The 22,608-nt window shown below is 37.8% G+C and overlaps 1 protein-coding gene across 2 annotated transcripts in view; it reads right to left on the minus strand.

Moving 5' to 3' along the window:
• GPC6 (glypican 6) overlaps positions 1 to 22,608 on the minus strand; it is a 1,097,888-nt gene that overhangs the window by 330,065 nt on the left and 745,215 nt on the right. For both annotated transcript variants that reach the window (XM_059144890.1, XM_059144891.1), the window contains exon 4: positions 12,263 to 12,428. In XM_059144890.1, the coding sequence (XP_059000873.1) occupies positions 12,263 to 12,428 (166 nt within the window). The remainder of the gene's footprint in view (positions 1 to 12,262; positions 12,429 to 22,608) is intronic.

Below are 22,608 nucleotides of genomic sequence, written 5' to 3' on the forward strand. Positions count from 1 at the left end.
TGATACATGACATTCTCGCCAGTGAAGAAAATGAATACCCTGGGGCAAGTTTTTTTTTTTTTTTTTAATAAAATTAACAAATTGCATGCCTTAACTTGAAATTCAGAACTTGGCAGTGGCCAGAAATGAACAAAATAATCCTAGATTTCATGCACTGAGAATTGCAAAAGCCAAAGCCAATAGAAAATAAATTTCCTCTTGGATTGACTGCAATTATAAGATGTCGATGTGCATGATAAATATGACCATCCAGGAGTTCCTGAATCTTGAGAAAATATATTTGGGGGAGCAATCTGGGCCTGTCTCCACTGAATCATACGTTAAGCATTCTCATATTTGTACAGTTGACATTCTAACTACACTTAATTACAGAGGTTGGGGATTATAGATATAGGCTCATTCAGAGAATACATATTGATGAATGCTGTTAAATATTTAACATTTAGAGGGGAAGGCAGTAGAATTTCACAAGGTACCCGTGTGGTACCCAGGAGAAAGGATTCTGGGCACAATCTGTTGGAGTTGATTAGGAAAGTTGGCCACCAAACCATTTGGGCTATGGAAACCCTCCAATGGTTCTTGGCATCCCCAGCTCCTGTTTTATGAACACTACTTCAGAACACTACTATTTTCAGCATCCAATTGGATATTCCCATTTTTTGTTACCACTGTTTCTCAAATCCAGTAAACCATAAGCAGATTGAAGAAACCGATGTTCGCCATACCCCGAACTAGCTTCTGCATTTCCTGAGAGTTCCATCATCCTTGTGTGCACCTATCTCAGTCCTATCTATGTGTTTTCTTTTCTTGCCCTCTATACCTAGGCACTGATATTGAGACATGAAGTCCTATAAATCTTTAATTCCAACTCTGATGTGAGTGCTGTCTTCCTCTCTCCTCCTTTTCTCCTTCCATGCTGAGATAACCCCTCCAGTCTCTAACACTAGTCATTTTACCACTAGAATCCATCCTTGACTTGGCTGCCAGACAGCCACTTAGATCCCACTCATCTCTGAATGAGAGGATACCTGTGACTTGCCATTGCCTACAAGACAAGAGAAAGTCAACTCTTTGGCCTTTCAAACTGTGAACAGTCCAATCCTGACCAATCTTACCTCCCAGGACACACCAGCAAGAACTTTCTTTCAGTGCTTGCTTTCTTTCAGTGCTTATTCACTTGAGCAAGGGTAAGTTCAACTCTACTGGGATCAGTCTCCTCTCTCAGAAATTTAGGCAAATGCAGAGCAGGGACAAGAACAATTAATTTCCTCTAATCTCGTACCTTCCGTTCTTACTGATTACCTCTCCTCTGGCCATTGTCCTGTGGTTTTCAGCCTATCCTTGTTATCTCTTTGGTATGTTTCTGGTCCTAGATATTGCTCCCCCCACTTTCTACATTCTTTGCTATTTTTTTTTTAAAGATTTTACTTATTTATGAGAGAAAGAGAGAGAGAGAGAGAGAGAGAGAGAGAATGGGCAAAGGGAAGAGCAGAGGGAGAATGACAGGCAGACTCCACACTGAGTGCAGAACCTGATGCAGGACTCAATCTCAGGGCCCTGAGATCATGACTTGAGCTGAAACCAAGAATCGGATGCTTAATAGACTGAGCCCCCCAGGTGCCACTGCTTTCTACTTCCTATTTTCTTCATACCTTCACAGGCTATTCACCTGAAAAAGGAACCGTGGTGCATCTCCTTCAGCAGTATCTCTGTGGATATATCTCAACCCCTCAGATTAACATGCATTATCACCCAATGCTAAAAGGGAGATCATATTATCTCCAGTTTGTTGATGAGAAAAGTGAGATTTATGAAGGTTAAATAATGTTCCTCAAGTAACACACAGGTAATAAATGGTTACAAACTGAGGGTTGCAAAAAGGGAGGTAGTGTGGGGAATGGGGTAACAGGGTGATGGACATTAAAGATGGACACTGGGGGTTATATGCAACTAATGAGTCATTGAACACTACATCAAAAACTAATGACATACTGTATGTTGGCTAATAGATTTAAACAAAAAAAAAATGGTGAAGTCAGGATTTGAACTCAGACAACAATTCACTGACTACTGCTCTTAACTGCTCTTAACTGTGTTGTATTCACTTAACCAAACTCCCACTTTGAAAATACACATTTAGTCTCTTCGGAAAATTATGATTTCTAAGGATCAGGCAGGAAAGTGTTATTTCTTTTATGTCTACCATATGCACAATCTAGAGTTAAGCACCAAAAAGGCACCTAAATAAATAACTTTTGAAGTTAACCAGACATACTCAGATGCTGACCCATCTGGACATTTGGGTCATGTCATGGGTATTTCATGTGTCCAAAATACAGTAGCCACTAACCATATTATATAGTGATTAAAATATACATTAATTAAAAATAAATGGAAAATTTAGTTTCTCAGAATCACTAGCCATATATTAGATGCTCAATGGCTATAAGTGACTACATTTAGATTACTTAAAATGAAATAAAGTAAACTCATTTTTTAAAACTCACTAGAGATATTTCAAGTGCTCAATAGCCACATGTGGCTAGTGGCTACTACCTTGGACAATAGAGACACAGAAGATTCCCACCATTACAGAAGATTCTATTAGATAGTGCTGCAGTACTCTATTTCTCCCAACATAACCCCATCAACCCATGTAGCCAGAGACCAAGGGTTAATTCCTAAACACTTAGTCAGAATTAATTTATGCATGGTTAAGAATCTGAGCCAAATCCTGGCATTGCAATTTACAAATTATACAAATTTGGAAACATTACTTAGCTTATCTGGTCTCAGTTTTCCCGTCTATATAATGGGAATCAAAATAATCCTATTTCATAAGATTGTTTTAAGGATTAAAAGTATAAAGTGATTACAATGCTGCCTGGTGTAAAGCAAGCATCCAATCACTGTTAGCCATTTTTGATGCAGATGCAATGTTCTCCAGATGGAACCCAGAACCAGAAAGAATAAAGTTTCTTACAACTCTCTCATGGTTTTAGAATTTGGATTCTATGATTGTAAGTGAGTAGCTAGACGCATTCAAACACTCTCTGATGGACAACCTCAGGAAACATATATCTGAATCTTCAATCACTAAAGGCAGTATTAGACACATATTAAATTGGGTCACCAAGAAATTGCTGAATACTTTATTCAGTAGACATAGTAATTCAATTTAAAAATACTCTAAGTCACCTGGGTGGCTCAGTTGGTTGAGCAGTTGCCTTCGGCTCAGGTCATGATCCCAGTGTCCTGGGATGGAGTCCCACATCGGGCTCCTTGCTCAGCAGGGAGCCTGCTTCTCCCTCTGCCTCTGCCTGCCTGTGCTCGCTTTCTCATTCTCCCTCTCTCTGACAAATAAATAAATAAAATCTTTAAAAAAAATACTCTAAGGCTGATTAATGAAGGGATATATGTATTTCACTTTATGGAATGACCTTCCAGAAGTCAGCTCCTATGTATGATCCTTAAAACGCACTGAGTATTGGTATTTGTAGAATTATAGCTAACATTCTTAGGACTATTGACAATATCAGTTCTCCCATCTGATTGGGTAGTACCCAAAGATTGTAGACTATAGAATATCTATTACTATGTCAACACAACATTGAGGAGTTTGGAACACTAAACTATTTTAAAAATAAGGAACTAACCTAACAATCAAGGACATTGAATTTGGAAAACCATGGAGACACGTGCACAAATGATAATATCAAAGGCTCCAAACTGTCTCCACTGGCAGTTGATGGTTATAGATTTTGAGAGTACTCTTCCTACTGAAGCCAGTGAATTCTCTTAGGGAACCATGGTCCTGCTTCCCTGGGAGGAAAGCTTTCAAGCTCGTGGAAAACTACAAGAGAGATAGATGCCGGGCTGAGATAGGACAGAGTCAGTTTCTGATTGAGAATATCTGAAAACCACATCAGCTCTGGCGATAATTGTTACAACCCAAGGTCTCACATCCACTAACTTATTCATGGCCATTGGACAGTATTCTTAGGCCTCTCATTATTTTGGTTCATTTCCTAAGCATTGAGATTTTAGTAGATGATATTAACTGACTGTTTTGATACTTAATTTTGAGTGTTATCTTTCTAGAAGATCCTGAACCCTAGAGAATAAAAATGTGATGTATAGACATGCGTGATGTCATATATTCAGTGACTTGTTTTCATTTCTTTTTGCAATTTTCACTTCTTCAGAGGTTATAATAAAGAACATTCTTAGCGTAGCAAATTATTTAAATCCATGCAAAGAAAAAAAATTGAGGACATATATTTTTTTATGTGGGGTTTATATATAAGCTGTTATTTGAAGGACAAGAAATATTTCATGCTCTATTTTAATTTAAATTCTCTCCTGGCTACCTTACCAAGTATCTGTAGACATGATATTTTTAAATGAATTATAAGCTCAAAGTTTTCATATATCATGAAGGTTTTCAAAGTTTAAATTACTCCCAAGGACATTTATATCTATTTCCCCTCCAGAGTAACCAATGAAAACATGCCTTTAACCATCGGAATAATTCGCGGGTCCATCTCTTCTAACCTGGCTTCCGCTGCTGGTTCCTTGGAGGGTTGTTGATAATAAACAAGCCACAAAGTCAAAAAGATGAGGATAATAAGATTCTAAAAGTCTCTATAATTGTTGTAGAAACAAGCCTGAGGAAAATTAAAACTAATTTCAAAAATGACTCAAATGTAAAGACATGATCAGCAGCAGTTCTACTCCTGAGACAATCATGAATTAAAGGAGCTTTTACAGCAATTTGAAGAGCCATCTATCTGTGGATAGATACATATGGATACTTAATTTTACATATATACATAAAGGTAAATGTTTACAGGAAAAGAAATCGACCTTATTAACACTAGTATTTTTTAATTTTAAATATTTTTATTTTTTATTTGAGAGACAATGAGAGAGAAAGAGAGCGTACCAGTTGGGGGAGGGGGTGCAAAGGAAGAGAGAGAAGCAGACCACTGCCTGCTTAGCAAGGAGACTGATGCAGGGCTCCAACCCAAGACCTTGGGATCACGACCTGAGCCGAAGGCAGATGCTTAACAATGTGAGCCACCCAGGCACCCAATATTAGTATTATTAGGACATTTAATTGAGCACTGCAATATCACACAGGATTTATTATTTGGGTTAAAATAAAGATTTTCACTTTAGCTGCTAATCAGGACTTTTACAGTGATCTAAACTCCTCAGAATTTCTCTCTTTCTTTCATTCTATTAAATCAGTCACCGCATGAAAGACTTTTTGGTTATGGTAGCTCTGGGACTTGTTATAAGTTTGCCATTTGTGAATAGCCACATAGTTGAGTGCTTTCTTTAACAAGCCACTTATCTAGCTCTATTTATATTTTTCATTTTTTGGTTTCTACAACACAACAATTTCTTCTACCTCATGCTACTCTTATTTCCTGGAATGGAAATTGCTAAGAAAGTCATCAAACTAATGTTCATAGTGTGTGAATTTTACTTGGGTTTCTGGGACTTTTGGAATTCATGTAATTCCATTCTAAGGAATCATCAAATATTTTTTTTTTTCTGGGCATGCCAAAAGCCAGACATCCTGTGTTTTCACTTAAAGTTGAGACATAATAGTGAAAACAATCACAATTTATTTATAAAATCAGATGTCCATCATTCAAAACAAGTTCTTTTGGATATAATTATCAAATTAAACCATTTACCTATAGAAAACACTGACACTGAAGTGGAAATTAGAAGCAAAAATCCTCGGCACAAAGGCAATTCTCATCATTTGTGATATGGTCTGCTTTCTCCTGGTAAACTAAACCCTTCTGTTGCTGGTTCTCATAGAAAATAGAGTGCTTAATAAGGCATAAGAAGAATTTCAGTGAACTTCCTATTATAAATGGAATATCTTGTATCCTATGCCTTGTTACAGGCTATTGGTTGGTGTGATCATTGATAGCACCATGGATTCCAACCTGAAAGTCTAGTTCCGAATTTCATACTTGCAGTCATCAGTAATTATAAATTGAATAGGAGTTGAATATGTGGGAACCAGAATAGATGTTCGTACAAGACTTGGCACTGGGGGCAAAAGAAATTCACATGTACCTTTGAATGACTACTTGTCTATTGCACCAAATACTTTTAAAATTGATGTGTTTTGCCTGCTTTGATCCATGGGAAAATCTGCCTGATGCAGACCAGAAATCTCAGTCCCACGAATCCCTTCAGTTGTTGCCTCAAGATGAACATTAGTAAGTGTTCAGAGGTGAGGAAACGCCTGTTTCTGTGTTTGCTGAACAGCCTCTGACATTATACCATCCTTCAGGCATTAACCCGATGGCACCACATAAAAATACTTTCACATATGCAGAGTTCAGAAGTAACCCGTTCTCTAAACTTAGAAAATTGATAGCAAATGTAGCTCTTGAAAGACTGCTGGGTACCAGCCAACTGTTTTCTTTCTTGCTTTCTTTACTTTTTTCCTGCTCACTGAGTAGTTAGTACTGCTTGTGCATTCTGCTAGCATTACAGAGAGAACACAGCATATGATAAATGTCCATGAGAAAAGAGAAATACTGAATCAATGAGTATAAAAGGAAGACAGGGAGTGGGGCGGGGTTAGATTTCAACTGATAGAAAATAACTTTTTTTTTTTTTTTAATCTCTCTTGGTGCTTTTAGGAATGCACAAGGGCAAAAGCAAGTTCTGTAGCTAACAATGAGATCAGATTCTAAAATAATTGCTTTGGCTTTTGTTCCTCAATTTAAGAGTTGTGTTTCTAAACCATATTAATGAAAAGGCTCTTGTCTGATATAAGGCAGAGACCAAGAAGCCTTGAAGCTTGCTGCTAAATATAATTCTTAAATTTTCCTTTTTCTTCAGCTGAAAGGAAATGATTTTCTATGTTTTGGGTCTAGAGGTTTTTAAAACATGGCATTTTGGGATCTATCAGCTAGAGTCACATCATATTTACTATCGAATTCTTTGTCAGGAAAAAAACTTACCAGATTTATATTATAGAATTTCATGCTACAGAATCTTTGAAAGAGGAGCATCTTATACAAATGTTTGAAATAGTTCTTTATGTTTATTTTATATCCTCCTGAAATGTAACATCACACAGGACTGGGTAGTTTATAAAAAGAGAACTCAAGTTTATTTACTAGGAACACTAAATGTTTATCTAGCAACACACGCAAATACAAAGTTGTGAATATATTAAATACCTTGAGGACAAAAAACTCTTTCAGGTCCTAAGAAAGTAGTATGTGCCCAGAAATGGCCATTTATCACACAGGACTAGTCATTTGACTGACCTACCACAGCTTCCTGGCGTCTGGCTCTAATTTACAACTTGATAGCAATTGTCACAATGAAGGAACCAGGTTCATTATCTGATTTGTTTCTGCCATCCCTGCACTCACGAGTCCATTAACAACAGAGATATGTGTTTTTTAAATTACTGAATTAGTCATACTTCCATTAAAAGAGGAGACCTACAAAGGGAAATAAAGCAGCCTTGTACGACATTGCCTTCCATTTCTCTGTCTAGCGTCACTGATTCCATCAGAGAATGTACGGGGAGCTCTCTTCTCAGCAGGCAGGACCTCGTCCTGCTCTAGCCTCATGCTGAAACCAGAACAAGGCCCACACCAGGCACTCAGTACACACGTGTTGTCTTCCTGAATCTCAGGAGATGAATGGAGGGTACTCAGAGCAGGGCCTCTGGGCCAGGCACAGGTATAGTGCCTACCCAAGACTTCATGTTTGGGGCTCTTGTGCCAGTTTTCTGTCTTAGGGCTGTCTTAGACTTAACAAGTGGCTAGTTTGAAAGGAGGAAGCCCAGAAAGTTTGATACCACTGACTTGTATGGACAAGCTGCTTTGCTGTATGGACAGCTTGTATGGACAGCTGCTTTGCTGCTGCTTTGCTGGCTTTTCTTTTCCTCTCCTTCCTTTCCTTCTCTCCTTTCTTCCTTTTCTACTTCTCCTTCTTCTTTTTCTATTGAAGCACAGCTATCGATCAGGGAACCGAACCTTTTCTTGAGGAAAAGGAACACAAATTCTCTAAATCTTCTCAATTCAAGTCAGCGGCAGTGGTAGCGGTGAGACTTATGCATAAAACGTTAAAAAAAATAAACAAAACACACAAATCAAATAAGTCTCTACGAATCACTGACAGTTCACACTAGATCCACTGAAATTGTCACAGGGAACGTGTGACTCTTTGGGACCTCTAAGGTGTTCCAGCAATACTATATGTCATGGCTGCCCAACAGCAATTATGTCTGACAATGTTAATTCAATACAGTCTTATTACTGTTCTAGATCTCCCAAGGTAGGGCTTCCCTGACACTCTGGTCTAGATTAAGTCCCCCAGCTCCATAGATACTTAGCATCTGTGCTTCTATTCTCCTAACACTTTATCACAGTTGACTATAACTCATTGTCCTGAATTAAGTTCCCCTCGGGTAAAAAATGTACTCAACTGAATAAGAAGCTAGACACATAGATTTTTTACACTAGGGGATTTTTTTTTTAACCCTAATGAATTGAATTAATAGGTTAGGATCATTAGAGTCTTCGGATAGCCTGAAATATTAGGCTGCGATGTCCAGACACATATTCAGGTCTCACTTTTATGGAACGGTCGCGATGCTAGTCTTATATTTGCATTAGTAAGCATCCGCCAATACTTTAGTGATAAAAAAACAAAAAAAGTATTACAGAACAAACAGAATGCCTGCCTTTGGTCTCATCAGCATCTCCCTCCCCACATCCTTTTCTTCCTCTCTCCAATTCTCACATTCTATAAAGTCTTAGAAGCTACCAGATGTTTAGAAGGGGCTGCTCCCCACCTCCTAGATTTTAAAGTAGACGCAAGACTTATTGCCACTATGTAAATGTAATTTGGGCCTTAACTTCTGGGCTTCTGAGCTGGGTGTAATCTGCCCCCTGGCCCCTTGTCAAACAGAACAGCTCTTATCTGTGGAGTGTTGATATCAATGCCAAACACTTAAAATAACCACAGGATAGGACCGAAAACAAGTTCTGCCCACAAACGGTTTCCTTTTAGGAAATTTTAATTTACATAAACATTTTCTGGGAAAATGCTTTTGCATTCAGGCAACATTCAAAGGCTAGGCTGGAATCCGCGGAGTATGAATGGACAGCAACACCTGGGGTAGCGCCCAAGCTGTGCCTCTCAATGCCTCAAATTACATTGTTCTCTTCTGGCATCCTGCCTGGTAGTGAGAGAAGACTGCACCCCGCACTTGGGTCTCTGGGGTCCTGCCCAGCTCGGGGGAGTGGCCTAGCACCCCCATCCACTTAGGTGTCCCAGGTTGTGGCTGGGCTGGACACCGTCCTGGGGAATCCTACCTGCTTCTAGAAAACAGCCAACAGTTCTGGGAGAGATGAACTGAGTGAACTGACTTTCATGTTCTCTAAAATGGGTCTAGAAGCATCTTCTTCAAAGTTGTTGCAACTTAAAAAAAAAACCCAAAAGCCCTTTATCTAAAGCTCTTTTTCCTACAATAGTTAGTTGATAAAAAATCTTTTGAACACCCACTCTGGGCAGGGGCACAGAATTAAACGTCCTCAAGGAAAACTACGGAAATGCCTCCCGAGAAGACTCCTGATTTTTTCTAAGACTACAAAGAAATGATAATTGACAAACTACAGAACTTCAGAAGTGAATGGAATGCCATTAGGGTTTTTAGCTGAACACTTAAGACCTTTCACTTTGTCTGTGAATTGCCTTTCTTTTGACAAATCCAACAACAAATGAATTCAAACCAATCACAACTCATTTGCAATTAATTTGTGTCAGGGTAAAGATTATGAAAATGTGCCACTGGTTCAGTTCTTGCTTTTATTGACTACATTGCATGGTGCTATTAACCTTTTCGATGAGCACATAATTTAAAAATAGAACACTATAAAAATGTATAAGCTGGGGCATGAATGTAGGGGACAGAAATGGTGCATTCGACTCACAGCAACAGGAGGAAAGGGGATTGATGAAAAGATGGTAGAAGCTCAAGATGCCAACAGAGAAAGATACATACAGATGCCAACCAGAGAATGGGCTTTCGATATATCTACTGTTGGGTTACTGACTTGCTCCCTGGTCTTCTCTGCCGCATTCATGACCCCCCTGAAACACTGTCATCTTAGATGCCTATGTGTGGAAAACAGAGTTGGCACATTTGACTGATTGATATAATCAACTTGTGAATGAACACTTCACGTCGGGACAAGTATTAGCAAGAACATATTTTGCTCCAAAAGTCTGTGTCGGTGGTCAATTCTCAGTGCCATAGCAGAACCAGAAGAAAGAAAGAAAGAAGAAGGATTTTTCTCACTGCTATCTAAGACTAATAAAAAACCATGAGGTAGGGTATGAGATATACTAATGGAGGGCTAACCACCAGGTTCCCTTTTCATTAAAGTACAACCGATGCACAGTGGGTTCAAATTTTAGTTTTTAAATCAAATGGCTTTCCAGACATTCAATTCCACATCTAATTGGCAACCAGGAAACCCAGTTGAATGAAAGTATAAAGATTTGTTTTATGTTAAAACAGCCAACCAGCACTGAGGAAAAAAAGCCAAAAGGAAGTCACTGTTGCTCTTATGAATTAAAAGCCTATAATCTCATTCTTAATCATGTCCTGCTCTAAGTAACAAAATCCACACACTCACTTTCATCAATAAGGTGCAGGCTAAGCAAAGACAATTTAACTGTGCTATAAATTCAGGTAGTTTCAAGCGAAAAGTATGAATAATCTGTATGACTCAAAGTGGGATGCTACAAGGTTTAATCTGTTTTTAAAATATGCAAATGTTTTTAGATTTCTTGATGAGAGAGTACTTTTTGATTAGCATTATTTGGTTGGAGTGTCTTTGCCAAAATTAATCTAAATATATATTCTAGAAGATCAAGTTATTCTTATATTTTAATTCATACTCCCATCCAAAATCTTAGCAAAGAATCGTATCATGTTTGAGTTAGAAGGGTACCTTAATGATTAACTTTTTAAAACACTTCCTCATTTTTCAAATAAAGTAACCCAAGATCATGCAAACAGATTTTATACTCCCACTACAGGGAGTGGAGAACAGCATTTCAATTTATTCTCCCTGAAATGATTTCTGGGATTTTGTTAAGATGAGTTCCATTTGAATCTACCCACTCTAAAATCTTTTTTTAAAACTTCAAAACTATTTTCTTTGGCGTTCCTAAGCATAATAGCACGTTAGCCCGTGGGTGACACAGCCAAAGCCGAAGACTTGTAACCTAAGCACATCTTCGTACAGGGGGCTTAGGTTTCACTCCACTCCAACACGTCTTAGATCCCCCCCCCACCCGACTCTTAGATGTCAGAAGGCGTTAGGTGTGCCTTCTGGTTTCGAGGTTTGCATAAATGATGCCGCCGACAGATGTCGCGATGAGCGCCACTCCGCCTGTCACCGCGCAATTGCGAGTCAATGCAATTGAAATACTGTATTTGAAGGCCATTTGACAGAGAGGGGAGAAAACACATTTACTTTTTCAAGGCCTCTGTGTTTTCCGGGGAGAAGCCTGCCTGTAAAATGTGTCCTTTTATCGTTGGATAGCAATTTGGGAAATATCTTTTGACAGAGCGACTCCCTGAGCGATTTCTGCAACCCAAGACCTTGCCTGCATCTTCCCCAGCCTCTCTCCTCCTACCTTCCGAAGAAGGCAAGGCTCTTTGGAGCCAGTGAGCCAGAAGCATTCTTCTCCACAGAATGGGGAGGGAAATTTGCATATTTTAGCAGAACTATTTGAGCTCGTTTTATCATGGACGTTTAAGGAAGGAGTTGTTTACTAATCTGTGACTACGATGCGGTAATGCAAATAAGAGCCAGTGCTGTGGATTTGTTTTTAATGAGATTTTTTTTTTTCCTTCCCCTAACTTGTCCATTTCCACAGGAAAGCTCCCAGAAATTCAACAAAGATACCTTTCCCTTTGCCAGAGAGATCAGCGAATTCAATACAGGACCCTCGTTCGCAACATACCATGGTTTCTTCTTCTGCGTCTTATTTTTTGGATTTAGAAAAGGAAGAACAAATGCAAAATCCTGTTTGAAACTTGCTAAAAGCTCCTTCCTGGTTCTGTATTGAATTCACTTGGTCTCTCTACGTCATCGCGATGTCGGAGCCGCGCATCAGGCCCACCACCCCGTCGGAGATCTACGTCGGCGTCATGACGTCACAGCTCTGCGGGAACGCCCCTTACCTATGAACAGATTCCATTCGGTGTCCAGATCAGCCTGATTGGCCAGGCAGCCCTTCATGACGTTGAGGCAGTAGTTCTTGCAAGGTCTCACAGTGGGAAGACCTCGGCAGTACGGGCAGTAGAGCATCTTCATGAGGGCTCGGATGCACCCCGGGGTCGGGCTGACCTGCCGATTGATTGAGAAAAAAAAAAAAGAAAATCAGAAAATCAGAACTAAGAAGTGCGGGAGGGAGACAAAGAGAAGATGGAACTCATTTTCTCCTTGAAAAAGCAAAAAAAGGAGAAATGGCTCCGAGAAACGCCAGCAACTACTAGGATCTTAACCCTTTGTCATACCCGATCTCCAAGCCAGGCAGGTCGACGTGGTAATGATCAGTGTTCGTGAAGTGTCCCCATCCACATTTTGATATCTGTGTCATTGCAATACAGCCCTGAAACCTGGACGCTGTTTCATTGCAACAGAACGTGAAATGAGGTAATGAGGTAATGCATGTAATTGCAAAGTTAAAAGCTCCATAAAAATGTAGGTATGATTAAAGTTTAATGTGACACCTTTGGAAAATTTTCCAACTGGTTATTTGACCCTGTTTCTAAAGGAGGCTGGCAGATCTACTTCCTTTGTACCTAACTTTTTAAAAAAGGATCGATATCAACTCGTCTGGCATTTCTAAGACCCAGGCCTGCTTAGAAGCCATAGGAACGGCCCAGGCAATGTCTTCAGGCATTTGAAGCTTTGCGCTTCTGGGAACTTTGTGGAAAATGGACCCAGGGTTGATTGTAGGAAGAAATCTTCGCAGTACTTCACAGGAGCTTCAGCCAGCAATGAAATGGCATTTGCCTTGAATAAGAAAAGCTGGGGGACTTCTAAGTTAATCAATTCTAGGCAAATAAAATCTTTTTTGGACTCATTGAAAATTTTTTTTTTTTAAGATTTTATTTATTTATTTGACAGACAGAGATCACAAGTTGGCAAAGAGGCAGGCAGAGAGAGAGGAAGGGAAGCAGGCTCCCTGCTGAGCAGAGAGCCCGATGCAGGACTCGATCCCCGGACCCTGAGATCATGACCTGAGCCAAAAGCAGAGGCTTAACCCACTGAGCCACCCAAGCATCCCTCATTGAAAATTCTAATTTGACTTCAATTTGACTTCTCATTTGACTTTCCAGAGGAAAAATTATTTAAAACAGCATGAACCAATGACAGAAGAAGATACAGAAAGCTCTTTTATGACTAGACACAAAATTAATACCGTATTTATCTGGTCGGTTCCCATAATTTTGGTATCTTAGTTAAGTAACCATCTGTTGCTGATCTTGTGTTCTAGATCCAAGAAAAAGCCTAACTTGTATCTTTTGGATCTGTTGGAGAGTTACAGTTTTATCAGACAGACCTGGGCCCACAGGTGGGCTTTCCATGTCAAGAACACATGGATACTGACAAAGCATAATGTCCAAGTAAAGGTGAGACAATAAAAGGTAGTTCTGTGTAAGGAGGTACTTGCCACTACTAGAGCCAATCTCTGTCGTTTTATCCTTTACCTAGAAACCTCATGTGAATTTGTTTTTAGCTTTTTAACTTGAGTGTAGGTGACACCCAATTTACATTAGTTTCAAGTGTACAACATAGAGATTCAATGTCTCTATACTTTATGCTATGCTTACCTTAATGTAGCTACCATCTGTCCCCATACAACACTATTCTAATAATACTGACTGTATTCCCTATGCAGTACCTTCCGGTGGGTTATTCATTCCACAACTGGAAGCCTTTTTCTCCCGTTCCCCTTCACCTGCTTTGCCCCTCACCCTCTTCCTTCTGGCAACCATCAGTTTGTTCTCTGTATTTAGAGGTCTGATTCTGCTTTTTGTTTGCTTGTTTCCTTGTTTTGTTTTTTTCAGATTCCACTTATGAGTGAAATCATATGGTATTTGTCTTGCTTCACCTTTGAGGGTTTTTTTTTTTAAGATTTTATTTATTTATTCTTTTTTTAAAGTTTTATTTATTTATTTTATTTCTTGGACAGATCACAAGTAGGCAGAGAGGCAGGCAGAGAGAGAGGGGGAAGCAGGATCCATGCTACGCAGAGAGCCCAATGTGGGGCTCGATCCAGAACCCTGGGATCATGACCTGAGCTGAAGGCAGAGGCTTAACCCACTGAGCCACCCAGGCACCCCTATTTATTTATTCTTAACAGAGAGAGAGAGAGAGAGGCAGAGGGAGAAGCAGGCTTCCCAAGGAGCATATTAAGTACTCCAAATCAAAAAGTACAGTGAAATATAATTGGCCTTAACGATATTTAGAGAATGGCTTAGGATCTATTAATTTTACAACTTATCTTCCAATGAAAGAATGAAACAAACAAACCCATGAGAACAAAATTGAAGGGTCTGGTGACTTTTAACTTGAGCACACATTTGTGTCACAATATCATCTTCCCTAGATGAGCTATTGTGTGAAAACACCAAATTTTATCCACACCAATATTATCTTAAACTTTCTTTCATCCCCTTGGATCCCAAGATATTCACAGAAAATAGAGAAAACAAATCTGTATTCTCCATATAGGATTTAGGTGGAATTTCAGATTCTTGTGCATTTTACTTATGTGATATGGTGGCCGTCCTATAAATGTGTGTCTGTAGGATTTTATTTTCCATAGCCATGTGCCTTCTGTCCTGACCCTGATGCCTTTCTCCTGGAGTCCAACCCTATTTTCAGGCGAGCTGGCTAAGGAATTGCCTCCTTCAACTCTGCTGGATTTTTGGTTTTCTGGCTGTTGGTATTACACAGCGCTTTGCATCTTCTCCCCCAGTATGCCAGTGTAAACTGGGAGCATTTGTCCACACTAGGGATCTCTTAGGCAGTGTGGACTCCGTCATCATTATAACCTGAGCTGCTCTGCAAAACATGCAGGCACTGTGATTATGATTCGGGTGCTCAGTAAGTGCTTTTGAATTGAACTCTCTATTGTGTTTCTCAACTTCTTGGCCATATTGATATTCTAAGAAGAAAAGACAGATAGTTGTATACATCTTAGCATTCAGTTGTTACTTTTAAAGTTTGTTTTCAAAGGTAATCATTGATTGCATTAATTCCAAAGCTTTTTTGTTTTGTTTTGTTTTAAATTGTATTGGACCCAGTACAGTTTTCTCAGTCTGACATTTTAGAAGAGTTTCCAACTCAGGGTTGCAACCAACAGAGAAAATTGAACAGCCTTAATAACCCAAAAGAACAATGTTGTTCAAAATAAATGTGACTCTTTCAGTACCTTTGGAAATGACATCCCTTCTGGTCAAACAAAGGGCATTTGAAGAAGAAGAAAATGGAGTGTGGAGGATCAAAGTTTAAGCTTTCATGTTCACAAGCGCATATTTGTTGAAGTGACATAACTGCATGTGTGAATTAAAATTAAAAAAAATCATCACTTCAAACTGAAGACTTTTAAAAGTAAGCCTCTGAAAAGAAGGTTGCTTTCAGTGCCAGTTGTGTGAGGGGTGTTTCTATTTTAAAATATTTTATAGTGTTGGGAAACCTGGGTGGCTCAGTGGATTAAAGCCTCTGCTTTTGGCTCAAGTCATGATCCCAGGGTCCTGGGTTCGAGCCCCGCATCAGGCTCTCTGTTCAGCAGGGAGCCTGCTTCCTCCCCTCTCTCTGCCTGCCTCTCTGTCTACTTGTGATCTCTGTCAAATAAATAAAATCTTTAAAAAAAATTTTATAGTGCTTTATAATGGTACAATTTTTAAAATAGTATCTTTTTATTTTGAAATCAATATAGACACACAAGACACTGCAAAAACAGCAGAGTCCTGGGTACCCTTCCCTCATCAATGCCACTTGATAGTGACATTTCAACTGAGTGGCTCACTGGATTAAGCATCTGACCCTAGATTTCAGCTCAGGTCTGTGACCTCAGGGTCGTGGGATGGAGACCTGCATTGGGCTCCACATTCATCATGGAGTCTGCTTGAGATTCTCTCTTTTCCTCTCTCTCTGCCCCTCCCCATTCTAAAGCTCTTTCTCTTTAAAATAAATAAATAAATAAATAAACAAACAAACAAACAAATATTTTTGTAATAGCCATAGTACAATATCAAAACAAGGAAACCGACCTGGGTATGTTACCATGAACTAGTCCAAAGCCCTTATTCAGTTTTCATTTTTTCAACTGACATTCGTTTGTGTGTGTGCATATGTGTATACACATCTGTGCAATTTTATTCCATATACAGATTTGTGTCATGATATCACAATCAACCTAAAGAACCTTTCATCACCACAAAGAACTCCTTGGTGCTACTTCCACACTACCCCTGGTTCCTGACACCTGGCAATAATCCATTTTCCATCTCTACAATTATGTCATTTCAAAAATGTCATATAAATGGAATCACATAGTTGTCTTCTTTTAAACTTATTTTTTTTTAACTGACCATAATGCCTTTGAGGTCCATCTAAATTGTTCCTCATTCCTTTTTATTGTTGAGTAATATTCCTTTGTTTGGATATAACAGTATTTGTTCAACTCTTCATTCACTGAAGGATACCAGGGTTATTCCAGTAGTTGGCTATTAGAAATAAAATTTCTGTGAACATTCATACATAGATGTTAGCATGAATTTAAGTTTCCGTTTCTCTGGGATAATGCTCAAGAGTGCAATTGATGGGTCAATTCCTTGCATCTTGGGTTGAGTCCTTCTGTTAACTTCTTTTGAAGCTGTTTGTATATAAGGACATCAATAATCATTGTATAGTTGAACAGTTTTTGTAATCATACAATTTATAACTAAGTTTTCTTGTAAAATAACAGAAAAATAAATAAAATGACGTAAAAATAATTGAGCTCTTAGTTTGCAATCTTGTGCTTTTCTGTTGTTTGTGTTTATTTTTAAAAGGTTAAACCAAGATACACTGAAACATGACAGGAAATACAAAAGGAACCCTTTTGTAAAGTTGTACTGGGAGAGAGAACTAAGACCTTCTACTTAGCTTCTCACCTGTATCAGGATGTTATAGCAAGTAATTCTTAAATTTTCTAAATGTGGTTTGTGGAATAGCACACCCCCACCCATATGATAGCAATTCATTTCAGGTCTTTAATACATGTTAAGACTTTTTTGTCATGGGACCAACATTTATGCATTGATGTTCATGTTAGCAATTTCTAGTAGTAGTTAATTTAAAATAACTCTGTCACTTAAAATATTTTTAGAAAACAAGAAAACATGTGAAAGTTACAAATCTAAATTTATACTCAATGAATATATATATATATATATATAATCAAATAAACCTATTTGACTTCTGCTCCCATAAGACAAACAAGTTAATATAAGTAAATTATTTAACCAGAATATATTACAAATGTATTTTAAAGCAAGAGTCCATGCCATTCTCCAGTTGCTAACCTACGGTTGTAAGAAATGATGAGATGGGGGCACCTGGGTGGCTCAGTGGGTTAAGCCTCTGCCTTCGGCTTGGGTCATGATCCCAGGGTCCTGGGATGGAGCCCCGCGTCAGGCTCTCTGCTCAGTGGGGAGCCTGCTTCCCTTCCTCTTTCTCTGACTGCCTCTCTGCCTACTTGTGATCTCTGTCTGTCAAATAAATAAATAAAGTCTTTAAAAAAAAAAAAGAAATGATGTTTCCACTCATCCTTTTAATATATCATGAAATTGAAGTGTCTTCTGAGGTCCTTGAGAATGATTACATTAAATTCTAAGTAGTTTCATGTTGAGTAATTTTAATTTTTTTTAACAACCTATAACCTATAAAAAGGCTTCGTAGGAAGTTCATGAGAACCTCAATTTGTTCCTTCTTTGTTCAGTCATGCAATTTTCATTTATCCAGCATTTTGGGGGCTGAATAAAGAGATCTCATACCAGTGTCAGGATTCTCAGAATACATTCATTTCCAGATCACTTCAGGAAAAAAGTTATGTGTTTCAGGGAAATGACTGGAAAGGGAATCCATAAAAGGGCATTTAGTTTAGAACTGAGAAGTTGGAGTTGTCAGGGAAGGCTTCTAAAGAAAGCCATGTACCAGCTATCTGTAAGATAATTACAGAAGATGGATGACATCACAGAAATGGTGGAGTAGGGAATGCTGAGAATCAGTCCTTCCATTGAAGCAACGATTAATCTTGCAAAAAAATGGAAGATACAGCTTACTCAGAACTTTGAAATTTAAATTAAAAACAAGCAAACAAAAAAGCCAAAAAACAACAACAACAACTAAAAAACCTTACAGCAGCCAGGAGACTGCTTAATAGAGATTGCTAAATTTCAGTAAAAAGGTACTGTGACATATTAAGCCTCAAGATATTTGTAAAAATTGCAATCATATGAAGTCTGTTCTCTGACTACAATAGAATGAAGCTGGAAATTGGTATCAGAAGGAAAATGAGAAAATTCACAAATTAAACCACAAAGTTTTATATAATCAACAGGTTAAAAGAGAAATCACTAGGGAAATTAGAAAATATTAAGATGACTTAAAGTGAAAACACAACATATAAAAACTTTCAGCCATAAATGCCTACATTAAAAGAAAATATCTCAAATCAATAACCTAATGTTATACATGAAGGAATTAAAAAAGAAGAGCAAACCAAAGCCAAAATTAGCAAAAGAAAGGAAATAATGAAGATTACAGTGGAGTGGAGAAAAAACTTTGGCTTTAGTTTGGTCTTCTATTTTTAGTTCCTTAAGGTATAAAGTTAGGGTACTGATTTCAGATCTTTCTTCTCCAGAAGTGAGGAGAGAGGTGTGGGATCATTTTACCCTTTGACCCTCTAGAAAGAATCAATCCTGCCAATACTTCTGTCTTCAATAAGACTTCAACAAGTCTTCAACAAGACTTCTGGCCTACTGAACTGTGAGGGAATGAATTTCTCTGGTTTTAAATCACTGGTAGTAAGTTATGGTGGCCAAGGAAAATAACACACACACCAACAAATAAGATAACAAATAGATAAATTACAAGAAACATAATCTACCAAGACTGAATTGTGGACAGTTAGGAAATATGACTAGATCTATAATAAGTAAAGAGATTGGATTGGTAATCAAAAGTCTTCCAACAAAGAAAAACCCTGGATCAGATGGCTTTACTGGTGAATTCTACCAAACATTTAAAGAAAAATATAACAAAAGTCCTTCCTTACTCTTCCAAAAAATGGAAAATGAGGAATATTTCCTAATTCATTGTAAAAGACCAGTATTACTTGATACCAAAACCAGACAAATATATAGTAGGAAAAGAAAACTATAGACAGATACCCCTTTATAAATGTAGATGAAAAACTCCTCAACAAAATCCTAGGAGACTGAAATCAACAGTATATTAAAAAATTTATACAACATGACCAAGTAGAATTTATCCCAGTAATGCAAGGTGGGGGTGGAGTTTACATAAGAAAAATCGATTGGTATAATTAATTGCATTTATTAAAAAAAGGGGAGAGGGGAAACCCATATGATAATCTCAGTTGATGCAGAAAAAAACACCTTCATAATAAATACATATGGAAATACACATATGGAAAACTAGAAACATACAAGTAAAAATATACATATAGAAAACTCGAACTAGAAGGGGGCTTTCTAAACATGATAAAGAGCATTTATGAGAAACCCACAGCTGATGTCATACTCAATGGTGAAAGACTGAAATATTTCCCTCTAAGATCAGGAGCAAGACAAGACGGCCTGTTTTCACCACTCTTGTTCAAGATAGTACTGAAAATTCTAGCTGCAGTCAATGGGCAAGTTAAGGAAATAAAAGTTGTCAATTTGAAAAGGAAGAATTAAAACTATATTCACAGATAACATGATCCTACATATAGAAAATCCCAAAGCGCGCGCACACACACACACACACACACACACACACACACCTTATTGGAGTTAGTAAATAAATTAAGCAAAGTTGCAGGGTATAAGATCAAAACACAAACATCCAATGAGTTTCTAACACTAGCAATAAACAAATTTAAAAAGGAAATTGGAAATTAAGAATTTATAATAGTATCTAAAAGAATAAAATACTCAGGAATAAATTTAACCAAAAAAGTGAATTTTACACTGAAAACTATTAAGCACCATTGAAAGAAATTAAAGAAGGCCTAAATCAATGGAAAGATACCCTGCATTCATGTGCTGAAAGACCCAATATTGTTAAGATAGTGATACTACTCAAAGTAACTTATAGAGTCATCGCAAACTTTATCACAATTCTAACAGTTTTCCTTGAAGAAATGTAAAAGACAATCCTCAAATTCATATGGAATCACAAGGGACCAAATTGTCACAACAATTTTGAAAAAAAGGAACAAATTTGGAGCAATCCCATTTCCTGATTTCAAAATGTACTACAACTTGTTACAAAGCTAAAGTATTTATCAAAACTCAGTGGTACTATCCATCAATCTCACTTCCAGGTATTTCTTCAAAAAAAGCTGGAAACAGGTTCTGGAAGAGATATTTGTACTCTCCTGTTCCTTGCAGCATTATTTACAATAACCAAGAGGTAGAAACTTTCTAAATGTTCATTAATTGATGAATGTCTAAAGAAAATGAGGTCTGTACATATGATGGAATATTATTCACCCTTAAAAAGGGAGGAAATCCTACAATACGCAACAACATGGATAAACCTTGAAAACATTATACTAAGTGAAATAAGCCAGTCACAGAAGGACAAATACTATGTTATTCTACTTACATGAGGTATCTAAAATAGTCAAACTCAGCAAAGAAAGCAAAATGGTGATGGCTGGGGCTTTGAGGGAGAGGGAAGTGGGAAATTTCTATTCAAAGGATATAGTTTCAGTCATGCAAGATGAAAAAGTTCTAGAGATCTGTACAACTATATGCATATAGTTAACAATATGTATTGAGCATTTAACAATTTGTTAAGAAGGTAAATATGTGTTTTCTCGCAAGTATCATCATCATCATCATCATCATCATCATCACCATCATCATCACCACCATCATCATCAATGCTATGGTATTGGAATGAGGATAGACATTTAAGTCACTAAAGTAGAGTTGAAAGACCAGAAATAAACATATACATTTATGGCCAATTGATTTTTACAAGGGTGTGAAGATCATTTATTGGGGAAGAATAGTAGCTTCAACAAATTATATTGGAACAACAGGATATCCTCATGAAAAATGATGAAACTGGATCTGAACTCAGACCATGTACCAAAATTTCTCAAAATGGATAAATAACCTAAATATGAGCAAAATCAATAAAACTCTTTGGAAAAAAAAAAACTATATAGGGTAAATATTAATGACCATGGATTTGGCAATGGATTCTTGACTCCAAAAGGGAAAAAAAATCAATTGGGCTTCATTAAAACTAATAGCTTTTGTGTGTTAAAGGACATTGCCAAGAAAATGAATGACAACCTAACAAATGGAAGAAAATGTCTGTGAATTATATATCTGATAAGTGTCTTATATTTGGAATATATTCAGAACTCTTAAAACCCAACAACAAAAAGACAAACAACCCTATTATAAAATAGGCAAAAGACTTGAATAGTAATTTCTCCAAAGAAGGTATGAGATGCATCTCATGAAAAGATGCTCAACATCGGGGCACCTGGGTGGCTCAGAGGGTTAAAGCCTCTGTCTTCGGCTCAGGTCATGATCCCAGGGTTCTGGGATCGAGCCCCGCATGGGGCTCTCTCCTTGGTGGGGAGCCTGTTTCCTCTCTCTCTCTCTCTCTCTGCCTAATTGTGATCTCTCTCTGTCGAATAAATAAATAAAATCTTAAAAAAAAAAAAAAGATGCTCAACATCGTCAGTCCCTAGAGAATAAAAATCAAATTGAGATATCATTCACACCACTAGGATGGAGACAAAACAAAAGACAGATAATTAAGATCATTGATGTGAATGTGGAGACATTACATACACAGCTGATGGGAATGTACAATGGCAGCAACTGTGGAAATAAAACTACCCTATGATTCATCAATTCTACTCCTGGGTATGTACTTAAGGTAAATAAAAATATACACCATACAAAAATTTGTACAATGCTTATAGTAGCATTATAGCCAAAACCTGGAATCAATCCAAATTTCCATCTGTTGATGAGTGGATAAACAAAATGTGGTATATCCATTCAGTGAAATATTATTCGGCAATTAGAAGGAATGAAATTCTGAGATGCTGCATCATTGAAGAACTCTGAAACAACATGAAACCAGATATAGAAGACCAGGTATTGTGTGATTTCATATATCTACAAAACATCCAGAATAGACACATTCGTGGTTGTCAGGGGCTAGGGAAAGGGAGTGGAAGAAACACAAGTTGGGGCTAATAGGT

The sequence above is a fragment of the Mustela lutreola genome, chromosome 13 (genome assembly GCF_030435805.1).
Source record: "Mustela lutreola isolate mMusLut2 chromosome 13, mMusLut2.pri, whole genome shotgun sequence".
In the NCBI taxonomy this organism is placed as follows: Eukaryota; Metazoa; Chordata; class Mammalia; order Carnivora; family Mustelidae; genus Mustela; species Mustela lutreola.